Genomic DNA, 20,564 nt, shown 5'->3' with positions numbered 1-20,564 from the left:
TCAAAACTATTCTAAAATTCCCTGATGCTTTTTAGTAATTTGTTTTCATGTGGTGGATATTGGCACAGCATCTAGGATGCTTTGGGTCCATCTGTTTTTGAACTTCAGCTGTAGGCAAGATTCAGAACAGCTGGAATCAGCAGCGCTGACCATGTTATATGTGTCTGGAGGAAGGAGAGAAATAAAATGAGTGTGTGGGAAGAGGGTTAAATAGGGCGGAGGAAGGGGAATCTGGAAGCCATCCCCAGACAGAGAGGAGAAAATGTCCAGGTCAGAGATGATGCAAAAGAGCTGTTAGAGAGGCCAGGGCATCTGAGTGAAGAAGGCCAAGGAGGAGAAGCAGCAGGGCCATCAGAACTGGGAGTTAGCAAACAGGGTTGAAAATTCTACAAGCTCATGTGTCAATGAGCAGTGCCCTGAGGCTTCACCTCTGAGGGACCAGATCGAGCTCATCCAAAGGTCCTACATCAAGCATATTACATGAACTACTGATAAACAGTCCTCACAATCACAGCCTAGAACTGAGATGAAAGCTAGATTCTTGGTTCCCTAAATGCAACGGAGGTGACCATGGAGAACGCCAGGGAGAACAGGAGAGGAGTAGTCTTAGGAGAAAGCGGCAAGGGTCCCAATCCATAAAATGGCTTTCCCAGAGTCACAGCAGGCCCAGGGATGGGGGGGTGGGGGGGTGTCCACAGGATGGTCCTCAGTGTATGCTTTGTCTGGACTTTTGAACACTGTGTTTTGGTCCTCAAGGCTAAAAACAAAAACAAAAAAATTTCAAACCACTATTGAAATCTAGTTAGTAGTAGTCATGCCTGTTTCAGAGCATGGGTTAGCAATTCTGAAACTCTGTGTATACTCTAGGAATGAGTAAATAAATATATTATGGATAATGCGTACCAGCTTTCTCAGTGTTCAGAGAACAGAGTTACAAATACGGAAAGGGGAGAAAATAGAATAAAACATGTAGTATTTGGTTGGAATTGAAGATATCAATGTGAACTCACAGGCTTCAATATAGATAACACACAGACAGATAGAGAAATCGATATAGAAGTATGTGGGTAAATGTGTGTGCACATACATACATCTATTTACTACCTCTGTCTGCTGAGGGGGACTCTAAACAATGGTACTCCAGTAACAAAGAGCACACCTAGCATCCATGGTTTCTAAATACCATTCCCCACTAAAGGAAACCAGGGCTCTTTGAAGAAATGGCTCCAGAGCTGAAACAAGGAAAATACAAGATGTACCTAGACCATCTTGTTGCGCCAGGAAGTATAAGAAGTACTCAAAGAATGATGGGGACATGTCAAAAGGACACAGGTACCAGCCTGAAGGGACTCTACTAGCCAAATCTGGGACAATATGAGCATTAAAATAAAGATGTTAAAAGATTATAAACTACTGAATAAAATCAGAATCCATGAGTCCACGTTGATATAAACAAACAAACCACCAGACAAATACAGAAGGAGATTCTCTTCCTTACAGTAGAATCCTAACTGATAAATGTAGAAGGAATGATGGAAACTAGAAAAATTACCATTTGGTAACCATCATAGTAATAACTGATTCAAGCAAGAATCATCAATAGATGCTAAAACTAGTGGGTGTAAGGTTTGAAAAATAACATGATATTTACATGGTCTCAAATGGGACAAATCATTGGCAAGTGCCTCCTCACATGGTACATTGAGAAGAATACAACATCCCTTCTATGGTATTCCTGCCCAAAGTACATAACCTGAATAAAGAAATGTTAGACATTAACAGAAGTTAATGTTAATGTCAAATTAGAGAATATTCTACAAAATAGCTGGGCTGAATGTTCCCGCAAGATGTCAATGTCATGAAATACAAAGAAAGACCTAGAAATCTTTCCACATTAAAGGAAACTAAAGAGACAACTGAATGAAATGCATAATCTTGGACTTTGTTTTGCCAAAAAGAAAATATTTGAAACAAATGGTAGATCTGAATGTCTGTAGATTATACAACATTAGTGTGTCAATATGTACACCCTGATTTTGATAACTACTACCATTGGGCCAGAGAACAACTTTATTTTTCGTAAATACACATTAAAGTATGTAGGATTAAAGGGGTATCATGCCTGTAACTTATGCTCAAGTGTTTCATAAAAACAAAATATGTATGTGCATGAGTTGTATATGGAGAGAGAGAAAGAAAGAGAAATATAAAGCAAATGTTAATATGTTAACATTTTTGGACAATCTGGGTAAATGGTATACAGAAATTCTCTGACCTATTGCAATTTTTCTGTAAGTCTAAAATTATGTCCAGAAAAAATTTAAAGATCCCATTCTGGATGAAAAGGATATCAGTTCTCCCATCTTTCTTTCCTTTGGCAGTAAATATATGCTACTTTGTGTTGTCTTTCTTCGTATAAACCTTCTGTCTTCCACATGACATGACGAGCCTCCTGAGGGCAGAGCCTGGGTCCTATAAATCTTCGTGACCCCAGCACCTGCCAGAACCTGTTGGTCATTGTTGATGATGAAGATGCAGCCGAGTGTCTATTACTGAATCACATGTAATACAGGTGACTAAAAAGGTCCCTCTACAATTCTGGCTCTTCAGTCTTGAACTCTATACCTTGTCAGAACACACACATTCACACATGCATATATATACAACCTTAAATGTTTCACATTAACTGGTAACCTCTATAAGCTAGAATACTGGCTTAGTCTTCTGTGCATATTTAATTCCTAGAACAGCCCTAGAATAAGTGCTGAATAAATGTTTGCTGAAAGAATAAGTGAACCTCGAATAGTAGGATTGGTGTTCACCAAAACTTTCTATGCTAATTCACGAGAGGGCCAGGAGTGGACTTGTTTTTCAGAAGAAATAATGGCACAAGAATGTTCTCAGCCCCCAAAATAATAAGGAAGAAACCTTATCCAAGATTTTCAAACCAATTCTTTCTGGCTAGAATGGCTCAAAAACAGGTCCAGATCTGATAAATCACTTTTACATTATATATATATTTTTTGTATTATATATATTTTTTCCATATGGCTTCCCTGAACTATGCTGTAAAGTAGGTTTCTTAATCATTCATCAGCTGTCTGGAAACTCAGTATGTGTATCTGGGGGCCGGGAGTAGGGTGAGGACAAAAAAAAAAGAGGCATCACTGAATTCTTTATAAGCCACATTATCTTCATTCACTTCCAGTTAATGATGTAAAGGAGACCTGGCAAAACCAACACTGAGAATGTGCAAGAATCAGGTTAGCATCCAAGACAAAGCCCCTAACAATACCATTTAATCCGTATACTAGAAGCACCTGAATGGCTTCAGGAGGTGCTAAAGGAAGAGTGTGCCGCACACCTACCTGAGCGTGTGCACGTATGTGTATGTAGAACTCAGTGATAGAGAAGGGCACACATTTCCACCCAGGACCAGAGAAAACAGAAGCAAGGAGGTGGCTGACAAATCTAGTCTGTGTATAAAAAGGCGGCGGGGGAGGGGGTGGTGGGCACAGGCGGGGAGAAGAGCAGAAAGTCAATAAACCTAAGAAACTGAACCTTTCTTAATTGTGCCTGCCTTCCTGGGTTTATTTGCTCTCTATTCAGAGTCCACTCAACGCCTGTGCTTTTTGCCTTCCAAAGGAAATGTTTGAGGCATCATTTCCACCTGTACGCTGCGGCATCGATTCTGTACAACTTCCTCCTTTTGCTAAATCCTCGAGATGCTGCCTGTAAATTCAAAGAATTTCAAGCATCAACAGAAACCCCCACCCCCACCCCCAGAATTTAGTTACGAACATCTGTTGTTTACAAGGGTTCAGGCTGAGAGCTGCCAGACTTGTTCTGCAACCTCTACTTTTAACAGAGGCTGCCAGGGAGGGATGTCTGAATTCCACGCAAGGATGCCCTGTCCCAACTGCTTAAGCAGAAATCGGCAAACACAGCTCAGCATCCTCCCGTTGAAGATAATCCTAGTTTGTACGATTCATTTTCTAATCCTGATTCTTTAACTAGCTGTACCTAAAATATGTTAGGAAGCAGAGCTGTGCTCATCGATCTTCCCTGAATTAAAACCCGAGGGGCAATGATCCAATGATGGGTGGAGGTGTATAAGGGCAGGAGACTGTGGAAAGGATTTCAACTCTGAAAAACCCAAACCCTACTTTTTTCTTATTCTCCCTAAATCCTTCATTAACACTGAGCTCTTCCCACATGACTCTCTTTCTCTTCACAGCATGATACTTCAGTGCAGCACAGAAATTAGATATTAAAGTCTTTACTTCAATTAACTTGGGACCAAATCTAATTGAGAACATAACTGCTATCCTTTACCTCTCCCTGGCTGAGCCAAGCACGAGTGCCTCCCGAGCCCTCCACCTTCCCTCCCTTCCCGGTGACTACTGAAACCTGCTTTACACGGGGTCCTATTTTTAGATTCGTGTGCCCATGCGCACATGTGTGCTTATTATTCTCTCCCAGCCTGTCTGATTTTTCCCCATATCAATTATGAGTGTCCTTATGGCAGAGAGTGTCTTTTCTTCTTATCTTGTAAACCCTCCCACCTAACACAGTCAGCTCCCAATAAAGATGACATGGCTTTTGCCTTTAAAAAAGAACTGGATCCAAGTCAATTCACTTAATTGGCTATGAATTTCTGAGAATTAAAGAACCCGCCGCACATTGCTTCCTGTGTCTCCTGTGGAATTATTATGGGCTTACAAGAGCCAAGAAAATGAATACTAAAAGTTCCTTGAGCCCAGCACTGTTGTTAAGGGACATGATTACCAGGGCTGTGCCCCGGCAAGCTGAAAGCCCAAGGTGTGTCCTGGTGACATTCTGACGGCACAGCCAGAGAGACACAGGAAGGCCCCAGCCTCCAACATCCTCCCAACTGTGCATAAAAGCATGTTTTGCTCCCGACCTGCCCTCTATCATTCCCTGCCCTAAAAGGATGATATGAAGCCATTTATGCAGAAGCTTGTAAGCCTCTGTTTGGCCTCATGAGACAGACAACCCTGTAAACCACAGTCTGTTATGCTCATGACTGAGATTTGTGCTGCCCTGGCCTGCTGGTCGTGATGGTGGCTGCTCAGGAGGCTGAACAGGGCTGGCGTTCTTTTATTCCCCTGGGGCGCAGTTGGGACCTGTGGGTCTCAACACTACACCTTTAATGATCTGACAATTAGTGCTAACTACTAACTCCGTGAGGACAAGGACATCTGAGGGTGATTGTAAGACAAATTTCCTCCTCTTGACGATTATGAGCCTGGATCTAAAAATAACATGCCAGGGTTAATAACCTGGTTCAAGGTAGTTCATGACACCTTGTGGATAAGACACCATATAGGACAAAACATACAACTGCTGAGTTTTTATAAGAACTGGACATACAATTATATAGAGTCACTTAATTGCGTATTTCCTCCCAATGTAGCCATATCATAAAAATCAAGAGGCAGGAAGAGTCTGTCATTCGGGAGGGCTCATGGGGGTCGCTGAAGTAAATGGAGACTGACATACTATTACCTAGGGCCAGGCTTAAGAACGCTTAACTGTGCGCAGGGAATAAATGGTGAATCTAATCTACTAGGGTCTTACCTGGTATAGCTATGTTTGGCCCCAACTCCTGAGGACAAGAAAAACTGTCACTGCTACTTACACTTACTCTGGGTCAAGCACTGTCTAAGGGCTTCACATATATTAAAATTTGTTTAATCAGCATAACAACTCCATGAGGTAGACACTATTATTATCCAAAATTTACAGATGAGGAAACTGAGGCAACTAACAACCTTCTTGTAAAATCACACAGCTAGTAATTAGAAAATCCAAGATCAGAGCCCAGAAAATCTGGTTCCAGAACCTGTGATCTTGACAATCACAGCTATATTCCTTCTGTGGTGATGATAATTAGATTGGCTACCATTTTTTGAGCATCTAGTAAGTTATAGGCACTCGGCTACTGCTTTACATATATTATATCTAATCTTTAGAACAACTCTTCAAGGTAGGCATTACTCTCCACATTTCAAGGATGAGAAAACTGAAGCGAAAAGGTGTTAAGTGACTTGGTCAAGGTCACACAGCTGTAAACGGAAGATCCAAATTTGTCTGGATTAAAGCTCTCAGCTTTTTCTGCTAAGCTGTAAAGCCTCCCAAAGAGCTTTCAAATGAATTCTTTCTCTGTTCAAAAGACAGGCCACCACTCTGTCTTGCTGATCCCCCAAAACTGCCTGTGTTGCTTCTATCCTCTTTTATCCACATGAGAGGAGACCTCCCAACTCTTCCAAAAAGGACCCAACCACCACTTAAGGTTCTATATGGACTGGGCCAGTGAAAAACTCACCAACAGACCTTTTGTTAGTTTCTAAATAAAGTCAGCTTGAGCCATGGCAAAAGGAAGCCAACCCTTGCTCAACACCAGATGCTATTTCTCGGCAAAACCTTCCCTGAAGGAACAAATAGCTCCCAAATATGTCCAAAATGAATGAGTGACATACTGGTCCCAGGAAGTAAGGGGTTCTTCCTTCTGGCAGCTTCAGGCTTCCTCCTACTCCCCTCCTCAAAATCACCCCATATTCAAAGAGGAACTTTCTGGTCCTCCACTCTTTTCTGATTTGCAATCATAGCTATAACATTCTCCACAGCCAGCTGACTCTGTTTTTCAACCCAATGCTGTCCTGTGAGGCTGGTGAACAACTCTGAACTCAACTCCAGAGGAGAAATCCATCGGCAAGAGGTGATGTAACTGCAGAGACTATGCACATTCAAATACTGGGCCCAAGGCCAAGAACATGGACACTACAAGAATTTCTCTTTAATTAACTGTGTACCTAACCTCCCACTGAAAGGAGTATTGCAGGTTGAACATCTACCAGATTCTTGAGATACCTGAGTGCCACTCCCTCCCTCACATCCCTTCCAATAAGTTACACACTCATAACCAGGCAAATAAGCAGATTTACTTTCCATGTGTATTTCCTTAATATACTGCTAATTTAATGTTAGTGAGAATAGGATAGTGTCTTATTCCTATCCCCAGTACCTAGATCAATGTCTGTATATAATTAGGTCCCCAAAATGTGTGCTGAATGAATACACAAATAAATATATCTTTTAAATCCCTTTTCACTCTCTGCAATCTGAGTACCACAGACAATACAAAGAATGTTCCCCTCTTTTAACTCCTAAAACCTTTACTGTTGGAAATCAAACATTTCCACAGCCTCAACCATTATCTCTCTATGAACTTGCCCCACTCTCTACCAACAACCCACACATTAGCTCTGAATATGGTCCAGATCTTTAGCCCTGAATACAGCTATTCATTTTCTGTCAATTACAGATATTTCAGCTTCAATATCCTTCTGATGTCTTAAACCTAACAACCAAGAACCAAATTTCTCATATTCTAGCCCTTCAAAAACAGCTCCTTCTCCTAACTTTGGTATTTCTATTAAAGGCACCATTAATCTACCAGTCACCCAAGTCCAAAAGAAACTTCATAGCCCTCTTTCTTTTGTGTTGCCAAGATTACCTGAAACCCAAATCCCATCAGTCGGGACTTCCCTGGTGGCGCAGTGGTTAAGAATCCGCCTGCCAATGCAGGGGACAAGGGTTTGATCCCTGGTCCGGGAAGATCCCACATGCCGCGGAGCAACTAAGCCCGTGCACCACAACTACTGAACCTGCGCTCTAGAGCCTGTGAGCCACAACTACTGAAGGCTGCGTGTCACAACTACTGAAGCCTGTGCACCTAGAGCCCATGCTCTGCAACAAGAAGCCCGCACACCGCAACGAAGAGTAGCCCCCACTCGCCACAACTAGAGACAGCCCGCGCACAGCAACGAAAACCCAACGCAGCCAAAAAAATAAACAAATCCCATCAGTCAGTAATTCCTGTAGAGTCTTCCTGTATCAGCTGTTTTCCATCTGTCTCTAGACTGTAAGCTCCAGGAGTGCAGGGGGCACTATCTGTCTGCTTGGCATGTGCGTGGTGCATGGTAAGAGCACAATACATGCTTGCTAAATGGACTGAAGAATCGATTTCGATTCTTTCCATCCCTACCCTCCCACCCAATTTAGATCCTTATTACTTACTGTGACAACTGGTTTCACTGTCTCAAGTTCCTTGTGAATTAGCAAACCATCACCATTAAGGATAAGGTTAACCTTCCTTAAGCAGAGTTCATAACCTCAGCTTGGACACTTGCTGTTCCTACCTTCAGTGGTTTCCAGTGTCCACTACAGAGAGCCAAATCTTATTCAAGAGTCAGGGCTCGCCATGATATGGTCCTATCTACTTTTGTCCAGTTCCTCCATATACACTCATTATCCCAACCAAACCAGTCTACTCACTATACCCCAAAAGTGCTTTGTACTTTCCTCCTGGCTATAGCATCTTTCCCCTCCCTCTCTCTCCATGTGTCAAAATCCTAGCCATTTTCAAGGTCTGCTTCAAATCCCATTCCCCATCTTGAAAGTTTCCTGACCTACCAACTGTGCATCATGCCTTCTGTAGCACACACTTGGTACTTACCCCATATTGCCCTACAGTGAATATCTGTGTTATTATGTTCAGGCATAATTTGTCCCTGATTAGATTATAAAGTCATGTGGGAAAGAACCACTACTTCTACTTCTTTGAATCTCTCTCCTCTAAGAGGCTAGACTAATACCTTAAAAATGTTCAACGAATATTTGTTGTTGAGGAGAAGGAAAAGCTGGAAGAAAGACAAGATGTTGGCAGTGGGTTATAAAGTAGCATAAGGTCTTTGTAAGGAACACAGCGGGATAGCATTGCAGGAGTATTCCTCTAAAACTCAACAGGAAAAAAAAAAAAACACCCCACAACCCTACCTCAAAATAAAAGAAAGAACTGAGCTATTAAAAGTAGGAGATCAGGGCTTCCCTGGTGGCGCAGTGGTTGAGAATCTGCCTGCTAATGCAGGGGACACGGGTTCGCGCCCTGGTCTGGGAAGATCCCACATGCCGTGGAGCGACTAGGCCCGTGAGCCACAACTACTGAGCCTGCGTGTCTGGAGCCTGTGCTCCACAACAAGAGAGGCCGCGATAGTGAGAGGCCCGTGCATCGCGATGAAGAGTGGCCCCCGCTTGCCACAACTAGAGAAAGCCCTCGCACAGAAACGAAGACCCAACACAGCCAAAAATAAATAAATAAATAAATGTGTATTTCTTTAAAAAAAAAAAAAGTAGGAGATCAAAACCAAATGAGCTATGACTGAAAGGTCATTTACAGCAAGTTTATGCAAAAAAAAAAAAAAAAAAAAAAAACCAGCCAACACATTATCAATTAGAGTCCTGCTGGGCAATATTAACACAGATTCCGCTTAAAAGAGACAATCAAAGGCTTAGCAACAAACAGGAATACATTTAGACTCTTCAAGGAGCCAAAGAAAATGTAAGAACATCTTCCCTAGGAAGACTTCCTACCCTCTCATAATATCTCTGCTCTTAATCAAACCAGGCAGATAGAATTTCAGACATTAATAGGGTCCTCCCACAATTCAAAGGGATGGGGGAAGCCATATTGCCTATCTTAAACAAAGCAGAATAAGATAGATAGAAATAATCACTATAGTTCTATCTGTAGGGGGGGAAGAGAAGGAGGGGGAGGGGACTGCAGGGTCAGACTTTGCAATGGAGTCAGAGTTGTGTGAGATTTAGTGAAGGTGTCTGCACTGAGACCGTGTGGGAGAGGACAAAAGGTAAGCAGGAGAAAAGCAGACTAGGAAGCCAAGCCAAAGAGTGACAGGGTAATGGCTTCCAGGGTAAGAAGTTGTCCAAGAGAAGATGAAAACAGCAGTTCAGCAACGTTGGTCCCTAAATGCGGTCACTTAAGCCTATAAGTTAAAATACCCAACCTAACCCAGTATGAGGGGCTGAAATCTAGCCAGGTTGAGAAACTGGCCTGGAAAAGGGTGGGACAATTCATGTAGACCAATTTCAGCCCTGGCTAACCTACCCCATCCCAAGTTGAATAGTTTCCATGTCCCTGAGATGCGTCTGTCCAGGGCTCCTGCTGGCAGCTGCTCTCCTGGCAGCACAGGGAGACAAATTCATGGCATTACTGGGCCAACAGCTGCTACAGCTCTGGGGGAGGTGATGAGTGCCTGCTGAGATGCTCTGGGCAGAGAATGAACTATTCTAGGGACCAGCCCTAGAGTCAGCGAAATCGAGGCTACACTTCTCCGGCTGAATGAAAATACAATACAATTGCCACTCCAGAAACCCAGAAAACCCATAGCCCTTCCTCTGTCCCAGCTTCTTTGACTTTAATTGCTTCTTGTCCTCATGTTTGACCCATCCTTTCTAGTTCCCAGGGCACGACTTCAGTCCCGGCCCCCATTAACCTTAGGCTCACTGCCATCCCTTCCTAACAGGTCTCCTCCCTCCAGTCTCTCTGCTCCAGCTGATCTTATGCACTGTTGCCATAGTTACCTTTCCAAATCGCAGCCACCCATAATTATGCTCCAAAACTATCAGTGGGTCCCCCATGCTTACAGAATAAAGCCCAAACTCTTATCACCTGGCATTCATGGACCACTGTAATCTGGTCCCTACCAACTTTTCCAGGCTTATGTCACTATCACGTTTATTACTCCTGTTCTTTAGCAAAACAGATGAGTTACCTACCAGTTTTGTTTTTCCCAGCTCTATGCCTTTATCAACACTGTTCTCTCTGCCTAAAATGCTTCCTTCCCGATCCTTTTACCCTCCTTCTACAACTTCTGCATCGTTTCAATTGAATTAAGCTTATAAAACCAATACCTTGCGTTGGCACTTTTGTGTTTCCATTTCCCATCCACTGAACCTCACCTCCGTAAAGCCCACTCTTCTCTGTGCATTTATGGCACTTTACAAAGTGGATGAGCAGAATGGTCTTTCATACACCTGCCTGCTCGTATATCACATACAGTGTGGTAGAGGCTGTTAATTGTCCCCCACTATCTTTCCCAACCAACTATGTTAATAGAAACTCTACTTTCTGGTCATTAGAATAATAACTACACTTCCCAGCCTCCCTTGCAGCTCAGTAGAACCATGCCAGTCAGATGTGAGCTGAAGAGATGTGCCACTTCCAGACTGCACCTTTAAAGGGTAAGGATGTGCCTGCCCCTGGCCCTTTTGCTTTTCCTGCTGGCTGGAATGGGGACATGGTGGTCTGAGCCATCTTGGGTCATACAGAACAAGCGCAACACTCTAGGGATGGAATAAGGACCCTGGATGGCTAACGCCCAGACGATTACATGAAAGAAAAATCAACCTCCATCTCATGTAAGATACTATTATTTGGGTCTATTAAAGCTGCCAAACCTATACCATAACCAAAACAGACATGCCTAAAAAGCCTTTCCTAGGCCAAAAATTTCAATTTTCAGTTGCTAACAAATGTTTCGAGCGTGGCCTGGTGGCGTTGTCTGCCAAGGGCCAGCTCTGTTTCAGCATTGTGGTTGTCTCTGTACAGTAACACTTGTATGTGCAAATACCTGAATACTTGGCTCCGTTTTACAACACAGAGATGAGTGGAAAGTGGAAAAATGCAAGTGCTGCTGCTAGTGTTACATTGAGAAGTAGAGTCTCATCCCTGGATGAACAAGACAAGGTTAGAAATCATCAGTCACCACAATTCCTCAAATGTTCCCTGGACTTATGCAAGCAGACCATGGGTTTAATTGTGGCAAAAAGAAGAAAATGAAAGACAAATGCTCAAAGTTCAACAGGTGAGGTGTAATTCAGAATTTCACATATATACTTATAGTAATAGAACCCACCTACTCCATGTAAAACTCCTGTACTTTTTAAGGAATAAATTATGTATGAAAGTAGGATGTTGCCTGGACTCCCTTACTGAGTTTCTCACCATCTTGCCTGTGTTAAATGCATTGGTATGTATGTCTCATTGCCTCTTTTATTAGGCTGTACCACATGAATTTGCCACTATGTGACATTTTGTGTCTTCCAAAAATCAGCAATTTCATGTTGCACTCTAACAGATTGAAAACTCTTGGGTTTGGAAGTCATTTTAGTCATCTTTGCCTCTCCCAGTGCCTTATAATGGGAGAGTATCAATAAGAAATTGCTGGGATTAACTTTTACAGATCTTCTACTTGAAAGCCTGCTAGTTCCATAAGACAACACTATCCTACATACCTTCCATCCTTTTAAGTGCTTAAAAAAATCACCTCTCCCTCCTTTGTTCCCCTCCGCCTTCCCTCCCCCATCCTCTCCTGGTAACTTTTACTTCTGGTAATTAACATTTACTACTCCTTAAAATTGGGTGTGCCCAGGCCTTGGGTCCCGGGTTTAGCTCTCTGTCCTTCTCTTTCTCTTCCCTGAGTTCATATAGTTTCAAATCTTCCATAGTCACTTTTTACCTCACCTCTTACCTCAACAGTACAACATCTCCACTGGACAGCCCTCCCACCGCCCCAAACCCAACATGCCCCGAGCAGGCTCACATTCAAACCAGGTCTTCCCTCAACAGCCCCACTTCTATCATAGATGCCCAATTCTTCCAGGTCACCAGGCTAGAGACACTGGGTCACCTCTGACCATTACAGTTCTTTACCCAATCAGTTACCCAGTCCTCTTCAGTTTCTTGAATACTTCTTGAATATATGCCTTCCTCTCTATTCTTTTTTGCTCTCACATCGTACATGGATTATCCCCCCAAAACCTCCATCTTGGCCTTCTCTGGCATAAAAATTCATTCTTCTACCATCTTTCCTCATGTCTCCTTCCCCACACAAGAACCCAGAGGGCTCTCTACCATGCTGCCACATCAAATTTGAACTACCCTGCTTGTCTGTCAAAGAACTGTTATTTGGTGTCTACTTATCTAAACCCTATTTTCCACTGCTTTGGGAAATACCTGTGTTCTCATAATATTTTGCTCATACCTCTGTTAAAGCCCTTTTTACATTATATTGTTTACACGTCTCTTTTCCCTGTTAGCCAAGATTCCAGAGCTTATCTCAGTCTCTGAAGGAATCAGCACAGAACACAGTACCCAGTAGGCATTTAGAAGGGGTCTGTTTAATAAGTATCAATAGATTGCTCCTCAGGATAAGATCCGACAAGAAGCTATTAAAGTAACCTAGCCATAAAGTGACGGCAAAGGAGTGGCAAAGGCTCTTCTACGAGTGCTTGTAGCCCTTTGTCCTTTTGTTCCGCAACACTTACCTCAACTCATCTAACTGTGTGATGTGTTCAGTGCCTGTTTCCTCATTCTATTATAAGTGCCATGTGGAAGATGGTGCTTGTTCATTGTTATATCCCAGGGTACAACGTCTGGTCTGAAGGAGTTCAAGGAATGCACAATGGACATTTGTTGAATGAATGCATACGAACCTCCTGTAATGAAGCTGGATCCCTCACTAGCCCCTTTACCCCTCACCACCAAACACTCCTTCCTCTCTCTTGCACATGCTATTCTCTCCTACACAAATCTACCTTTAAGGACTAACCTAAATCCCACTTGCTTCATGAAAATGCTCCTGACTATTCCAGTTCCTTAATCTGTCTCTGATGATTGATCATTGACCTCTTATCACATCTATATTCTACATAAAACCAATGATCTCTTAATGAGACCATTATTGCTTTATCCTCTAATTGCTTCCTATATTAAAAATATTTTCTCCCCAACCAGATATGGCTCCCTATGGATACACACAATAAACCTGTCTTGTATCTTCCAATACCTGTACAACACAGAGCACATAGCTGGCTCTCAAGAAATACTCACTTGTTGACTGGGAAAAATGAAGCCAGATACCAACTTTATCAGAAGGGAAATCAATTCTCCCAGTCTTGGAGAAAACACCCTATTTCTTGTATGTGATCTTAGAGCAGTTCAGCACATCTGTACCTTAATTTGTAGTAAATGTGTCCTTAAGCTGAGAATATAACATAGTACTAAAAATCAAATGCTATTTTAAACTTAGGAGGAGTTTATCAAGAGAATAAATCCAACTTTGAATCATTTTTCTAAAGCAAACAATACCCCCACCGATCTTCATTTATCATATACTAAAATAACATTTTAGTCTCTCAGGATTGCTTATCATAAAGAGAACAGGACTTGCAAAAGATAAGGGACTTGGAGGACAAAACATCTGGAGGAAATTCTCTTTCTGGCTTCTACTGAAAGTATCATATGTTCTCCTTACTTATTCGTTGCTCAGAGCTGGCTTGTAAAGGATAAATTGTGTCCCAAATTATTAGGGCGATAAACAAAAATAGAAAACAGAGGGAAATAAGATACACTTGGCATTAATTCTTAAATTCACTCATTCATTTACTCATCCAATAATATTTAGTGAGCATCTATTATATATTACATTAGGCACTGTGGGAAACTGAACAACGAATCAGAAAAGCTTATACAGTTCACTAAGGGAAGATAATATAAGGCAGATAGTTCTGAATGTCCTAATAAAAGAACAAAAAAAAGAACTGCTGTAAGAATTTAGAAGAGGGAGAACATTCTTCCTTCTGGGAGAATCTGGAAAGTTTCTTAAAACAGGTTGCACCTGCATTCAGTCTTAAAACATGGGTATGGCTTCGACTTGCAGAGATGTGAAGAATGGGCACAAAAGTTCACATAACAGGATAAGCAAAGGCCCAGTGGAGTTAGTGTTCTGTTTGGCTGCAGTATACTAGAACAGAAACAGGAAATAAGGTTGGAAAGCTGGTCGGGCCAGATGTAGAGGGGTTTGAAGACCAAGCCAAGGAGTGTACACCTTTGTGAACAGAGCAACACTTCTCAAACTTAATTGTGCACACAAATCACCTGGGGATCTTGTTACAGCAGATTGGGAGTGGGACCTGAGATTCTGCATTTCCAAAACCCCGGCAGTGCTGATCTTGGAAGACCACATCTTGAGTATCAAGAACACAGACATCGGGGGGCCATTGCACAGAGAAACTGCCTGATCCCCAGTGTGTTCCAGGAAGACTAAATCTGATAATAATGGATCAGGTAGACTGGAATGGGGAGAAGCTGAAGACTGTTGTCCTCAACGCTGGTTGTTCGTTAGAATCATCTGGGAAGCTTTTACACCACACTGTTACCCAGCCTGTACTCCCAGAGATTCTGGTTTAATTGATCTGGAGTGGGGCCCAGATTTCAGTATTTTAAAAAAGTTCTCCAGGGAATTCTAATGTGTGGCCAGGATTGAGAACCTCTGCTAAAGATGATACAGTAAGTATTGCAATCACTCAGGCAAATATGATGATGATCTAAACTAGTGCAATGGCAGTGAGAACAAAGTGAAGGGGCCAGTTGTATAAAATACTGTAAATGTAGAAGGAATAGGCTTTAGCAACTGTCTGCACAGCGACTTAGATTTATGGCTACAACATTCATTTCTTCCAGTTAAAGACAGTTTGGTGAAATGGTTAAGAACACAGACTCTGGAGCCAGATTGCCTGGGTTTGGATTTCAACTCTGCTATTCTGCTATTTATTTATTAGGGGTGTGTGTGTGTGTGTGTGTGTGTGTGTGTGTGTGTGAGCGAGAGAGAGAGAGAGACCTTGGGCAAGTTCCTTAACCGCTTTATGACTCAGTTTCCTCATCTGTATGTTGGGGATATAACAATAACTAACATACGGAGTTGTGAAGATTAAGTGAATTAACAAGTGTGTAAAAGCCCTTAGAACCATGCTTGGCATATAGGAAGAGGTTTAAAGGCGTTTGCTGTTATTATAAGCGTGGTTCATCATCTATTCTGATCTCTCCAAGATATCGAACTGAATGTAAGACTGATCTGGAAAAGGAGAAGTCCTTGAGGGCTCTCAACCCTCAGCCAATTTGAAGTCACTAGGTCACCTGCTTCATAAATACAATTGGATGGAGGTGGCACACCCTGCCTCCCTCCATCCCGGACCGCATTCTCAAGGTCTCTAAAAGTAACAGCCACAGCGTCCCTACTTGAACTGCTGGTCCTTGGTGCTTCGCGTCTTGGCCAGGAAGCGCTCTGCCAGCTTCTCCAGGTTGCGGGAGTAGTCCATCTCGATCTCAGCCTTCTTCCGGAAGAAGTCCTGGAGGTCCTGCAACAGCTGCACCCGGAGCTCACACTGCTGGTCCAGGCATTTCATCTGCTCTGTGAGCTGAGCACGGATCTCTGCAATGAAAGCGAGGTGAGGCAGTCAGACAGAGATCCCTGGAAAAAACCATAACACCAACATTTACCCCTTCCGTTTAGTTGTTCCCTGTGCTCTGGGGAACTTAAAGGCTTTAATTTTTAAAATGTGATGTGAGGCACCACCAAACTCACCAACTCTTTTCAGACCCTTAAAGAACACTGAACCCAGGGATCTGCTAAATCATTTAAGAGAAACTGCTTATCAGAGGTAATAATACTCAGAGCTACCCCTTAACGAGCAATTTATCGTGCTTCCAGCACAGTGTCAGAATGTAGGCTCCCTTCTGGCAGAGAGCCAAATGAATTATCTCCCAACCATCCTATTAGGTTAGTACTACTTTCATCCGTATTTTAAAGATGAGAAAACTGACTCTTAAAAAGAAGTCATGCTATTAGGTGGTGGAGCCGGGATTCAAACCCAAACAGCTTGACTTTAGAGCCCAAACTCCTACTTTTTATACTTTCTCCCATTATTTCAAACTGTTTTTCCACATCTTCATGAAGTAGGGGGAGAGGTCAGGATATTTTAATGGAGATAGAAAGGGCTCTGCCCAAGGGCAAATAGTGGCAGTCAAGAATGAAACAAGCACTGGGACCTCTAGGCATGCAAACCATCAACTGTCAATCGGATTCCATAGTTTCCAATACCACTGGATGTAATCAATCTTCAAGAAGTTGATATTTTCACCAACAAATATCACTCATATCTCTGATGCTTCATCCTCACGGATGCTCAGAGCCTCTGCTGTGTCAAAGCTAGAAATATTTCTGGTTAAGCTCTAGCTTGGCAGCTTTCTGGCTGGCCAGAATCCTCGTACAGGGTTAGCAAACACCCTCTCTGGAACTGCAGCAATGGCAGCTCCAGATACAACCAGATCTGCCTCAGATGCAATACTGCATTCGTTACTGACAAGAGACCTGGCACCCGCAGGAAGCAGCTTGCCAAAGCCAGACTGCAAGGCCTGCAGTGTGTATCCTGCTGAAGTTATGTCCCAATCCCCATCTGAGTCACAATTTAGTCACTTCTTTCATCCCTTTCTTCCCCACCCCTACCCCCAAGCCTGCTCAGCTCCAATAGCTTAGGATGTGACAGTAGCTCCAATCCCAGGGAAAAAGAGCACCTGTACTATTACGCCTTTCCTCTGCATGCTCCAAATTCATTCCCCAACAGTAGAGTTGTAACAGTGCTTTCAGTCTATGCTCTGTAATGCATAGGGTGGGGGTGTGGAATCTAGGGTTTTCATCTGAGCTGCGGATAAATCAGAGGCAAATCCAGGAACGAAGCTATGATGTTGAAAATTCCGCCAACCATCCTTTTATGAAGCAATGAGGGATGAGCAAATGGTACATTTGGCTTCGCCTTGGAGTAGCTGCGGATCCATCATCCATCCCCATCTTCATTTTTGTTTGTTTTTACAGATATCAGGATGTACCACAAGTATCTGGTCCTTTATGGGTGATCTCAGGTGATCTGTGAGTGTAGTTCTTACCCTCTTTGGCTCCCTGCCTCCTCCCGTGCCAACCACCAACGCCAACCAGACCTGCAGTAACCTCACCTGAACTGAAACTGAGCACCGGAGGATTGTTTCAAGCAGACAGAAGGCTGCACAGAAAAGCCGCCTACCTCATCAAAGCTCTCTTGTTCTGTGTTTTTTTGGAGTCTGATTACAGGGGTGTTGGGGGGGAAGATCTGCAGAGGGCATGCCAGGCATCTGGTTCCTGCCAGGGATTTCTGGGCCTCTTAAAGGCAACAGCCCTTGCCGAGACTATTCCTCGAGGCATCTGTCCTCTTTCTATCTTTGATAGACAGAAGTAGTAGCTGGTAGTAGTAGCCACTGGGTAGGCAGACTGTGGGTGGAGAGGACATTCACAGTGCTCATTGATATTACTTACAACTTGTCCATTAAATAAGAATCAGGGCATCTTAGGGTGAAAAGGCTTTCCAGGTACCCAGTCAGTAACAGATATGCAAGAGGATGTGGATAGGCAAGGGGCTGTCAGCCCTCTCTGAGTCACTTGTAATTCATTTAAGACTTTACCTCAATAAACTCTCTAACTAGTGGAGCAGAAAGGGAGCACAGGAGGATGGATGATGCCCACCTTCGCCATAAAAAGAGGAGGCTAGGGCCTCCCTGGTGGCACAGTGGTTGAGAGTCTGCCTGCCAATGCAGGGGACACGGGTTCGAGCCCTGGTCTGGGAAGATCCCACATGCCGTGGAGCAGCTGGGCCCGTGAGCCACAACTACTGAGCCTGCGCGTCTGAAGCCTGTGCTCCGCAATAAGAGAGGCCGCGATAGTGAGAGGCCTGCGCACTGCGATGAAGAGTGGCCCCCGCTTGCCGCAACTAGAGAAAGCCCTCGCACAGAGATGAAGACCCAACACAGCCAAAAATAAATAAATTAATTAATTTTTTTAAAAAAATTAAAAACACACACACACACACACACACACACACACACAAAGAGGAGGCTAAGCAAATTCCCACAATACCCATGAGGTTCCAGAGGTAGACCGCTCCAGGGTTGTCCTGTCTGAGGAACAAGCACTTCATAGGAGGCCTTTAAGATACGTGAATTAATCTAAGAAGCCCCAACGTGCATCCAGCCAGCATGGAATTCCACCCTGACCTCCTTAGGTGTCTCAACAAATGGGCAGCATTACCCGAAGTGCACCCCAACCTCAGGCATCCCCTCCGGGCCCCTGAAGGAAAGGGAGTACGTGCTTACTGAACACCTTTATACACATCATCTCATTTAACCTTTATTACTAGTCCATAATTGGTATCCCCAATTGTCCTGATTGCACAGATGAGAAAACTGAAGTATGACTCAAGTAATTTACCAAAGGCTCATACAATTAGGTGCAAATGGGGTTGAAGCCAAATGAAGGTTTTGCCTTGACTTGTCAAAGAGGTTGTCAGTGGGGCAGGGAAACAAGAGAAACGAACAAGAGTCTGGGGTCTCTGAGGTATTTCTGGGGGAATCACAGTGTCTCTCGCTCCAAACCCTGGAATGTCCCCTTCCCCACCTTCCAGATGAGGTGGTGACTCAGGCCCCCAGAGTCAAGTTTGGAGTAGCCCGGTGACTCACTAGCTAGCCCATGTTTTGACTGGTCCACAACTGGGCTGGATCCCTTCCTGCTTCTTAGATCTCCTCTACAGGGCAGCTTTGAAGGAAGTGAGAATGCGATATCCCCACCCCAATCCAAGAAAAGGAGAGTCTCTGCTAAGAGATACCACCTGCCACTGTGGTTAATTAGTGATGCGACTCCACTGAGCATCTCCCCGGCCCCCCCACCTCTCCCCATGGAAGGAGATGCTGCCCTGGCTCCCACCCTCAGAGCCTCTGCACAGGCACTTAAGGGAGACTCCAACTACCCCCATCTCCAGGCCTGCAGCTCCAAGACAGAATGGCTGCTCTGTCCAGGGCAAAATGTGCTCTGTCCAGGCTTTTGCTGCTGCTGCTTTTGCTGCAAAGACAAACAATGGTCCCCAAGAAGGCAGCTGTGCCAGCCCCAGTCCTCTGTCCATGCATATGAGGGGCAGGAAACAATAGGCCACTGAACGCCAGCACGCCTGGGCCATGTGCCCAGGCTGGGGGCCCCTCTGCACCCTGGCCGACCAATAAACTACAAGGGCAGAAAGAAGAAAGGGGCAATTTATAAAAACATGGAGGAATTCCTCACAGTTCCATCCACACAGCTCCATCGTGTGCTTAGGCCAGAATGCACGTGCACACGTGTATACACGCAAAGGCACACAATCACACCACCCACACTGCTTCACCACATCAACCCAAGAAGCCTTTGCAAATTCAGTTTATAGTTGGATGAGAGTTCCTGGGAGCTGGGGATGATGGGATCTTTGTAGGTTCTGTCCCTAGAACTACACTGAAGAAGTCAAGTTCTCACTTTCTACATGCAGCTGTATCTCAGGGCTATAAATGTATTTCATGGCCATCCAGAAAGCCAAAGTACAAAGGTCACCATGAACGACCTGGAGTGATACATGCCAAAAATGACCTCCCCTGGGCACCTCACACAGCCCATTTATTCAGCAAATCTTTACTGTGCACCTACTGTATAACAGACCCTGTGCTAGGTGATGGCAACAGAGGACAAAACAGGCCCAAGCCCTGCCCTAATGAAGCATGGCTTGACAAGAAGAGGAAGGAAAAGAGAGCAAAGACAATCTCATTACTTTTGCTTCAAATATTCTTTACGATAGATAGCCATGGTATTAAGCCCCCACCTAAAGACCAAAGATTTAAAAATCATCAGTAGCAGGCAAAAGATATTAGGCAACAAGCCTAAGAACATTTCAATATCCTCTGACTCTTTTTCTATTATGTTTTATAAAAATGACACTTGAATAAAAACTGCAGCTTCCCT

General features: G+C 43.7%; 1 protein-coding gene across 1 annotated transcript in view; it reads right to left on the bottom strand.

Annotated features, from left to right (window-relative positions):
- The window catches only part of SRGAP2 (SLIT-ROBO Rho GTPase activating protein 2), a 240,937-nt gene that overhangs the window by 134,638 nt on the left and 85,735 nt on the right, over positions 1–20,564 (bottom strand). The window contains 1 exon segment of the mRNA XM_036848932.1: positions 15,962–16,154. Within this exon segment, the coding sequence (XP_036704827.1) occupies positions 15,962–16,154 (193 nt within the window).

Source organism: Balaenoptera musculus, chromosome 1 (genome assembly GCF_009873245.2).
Source record: "Balaenoptera musculus isolate JJ_BM4_2016_0621 chromosome 1, mBalMus1.pri.v3, whole genome shotgun sequence".
NCBI classification, from domain to species: domain Eukaryota; kingdom Metazoa; phylum Chordata; class Mammalia; order Artiodactyla; family Balaenopteridae; genus Balaenoptera; species Balaenoptera musculus.
This window is presented reverse-complemented; position numbering and strand designations above follow the sequence as displayed.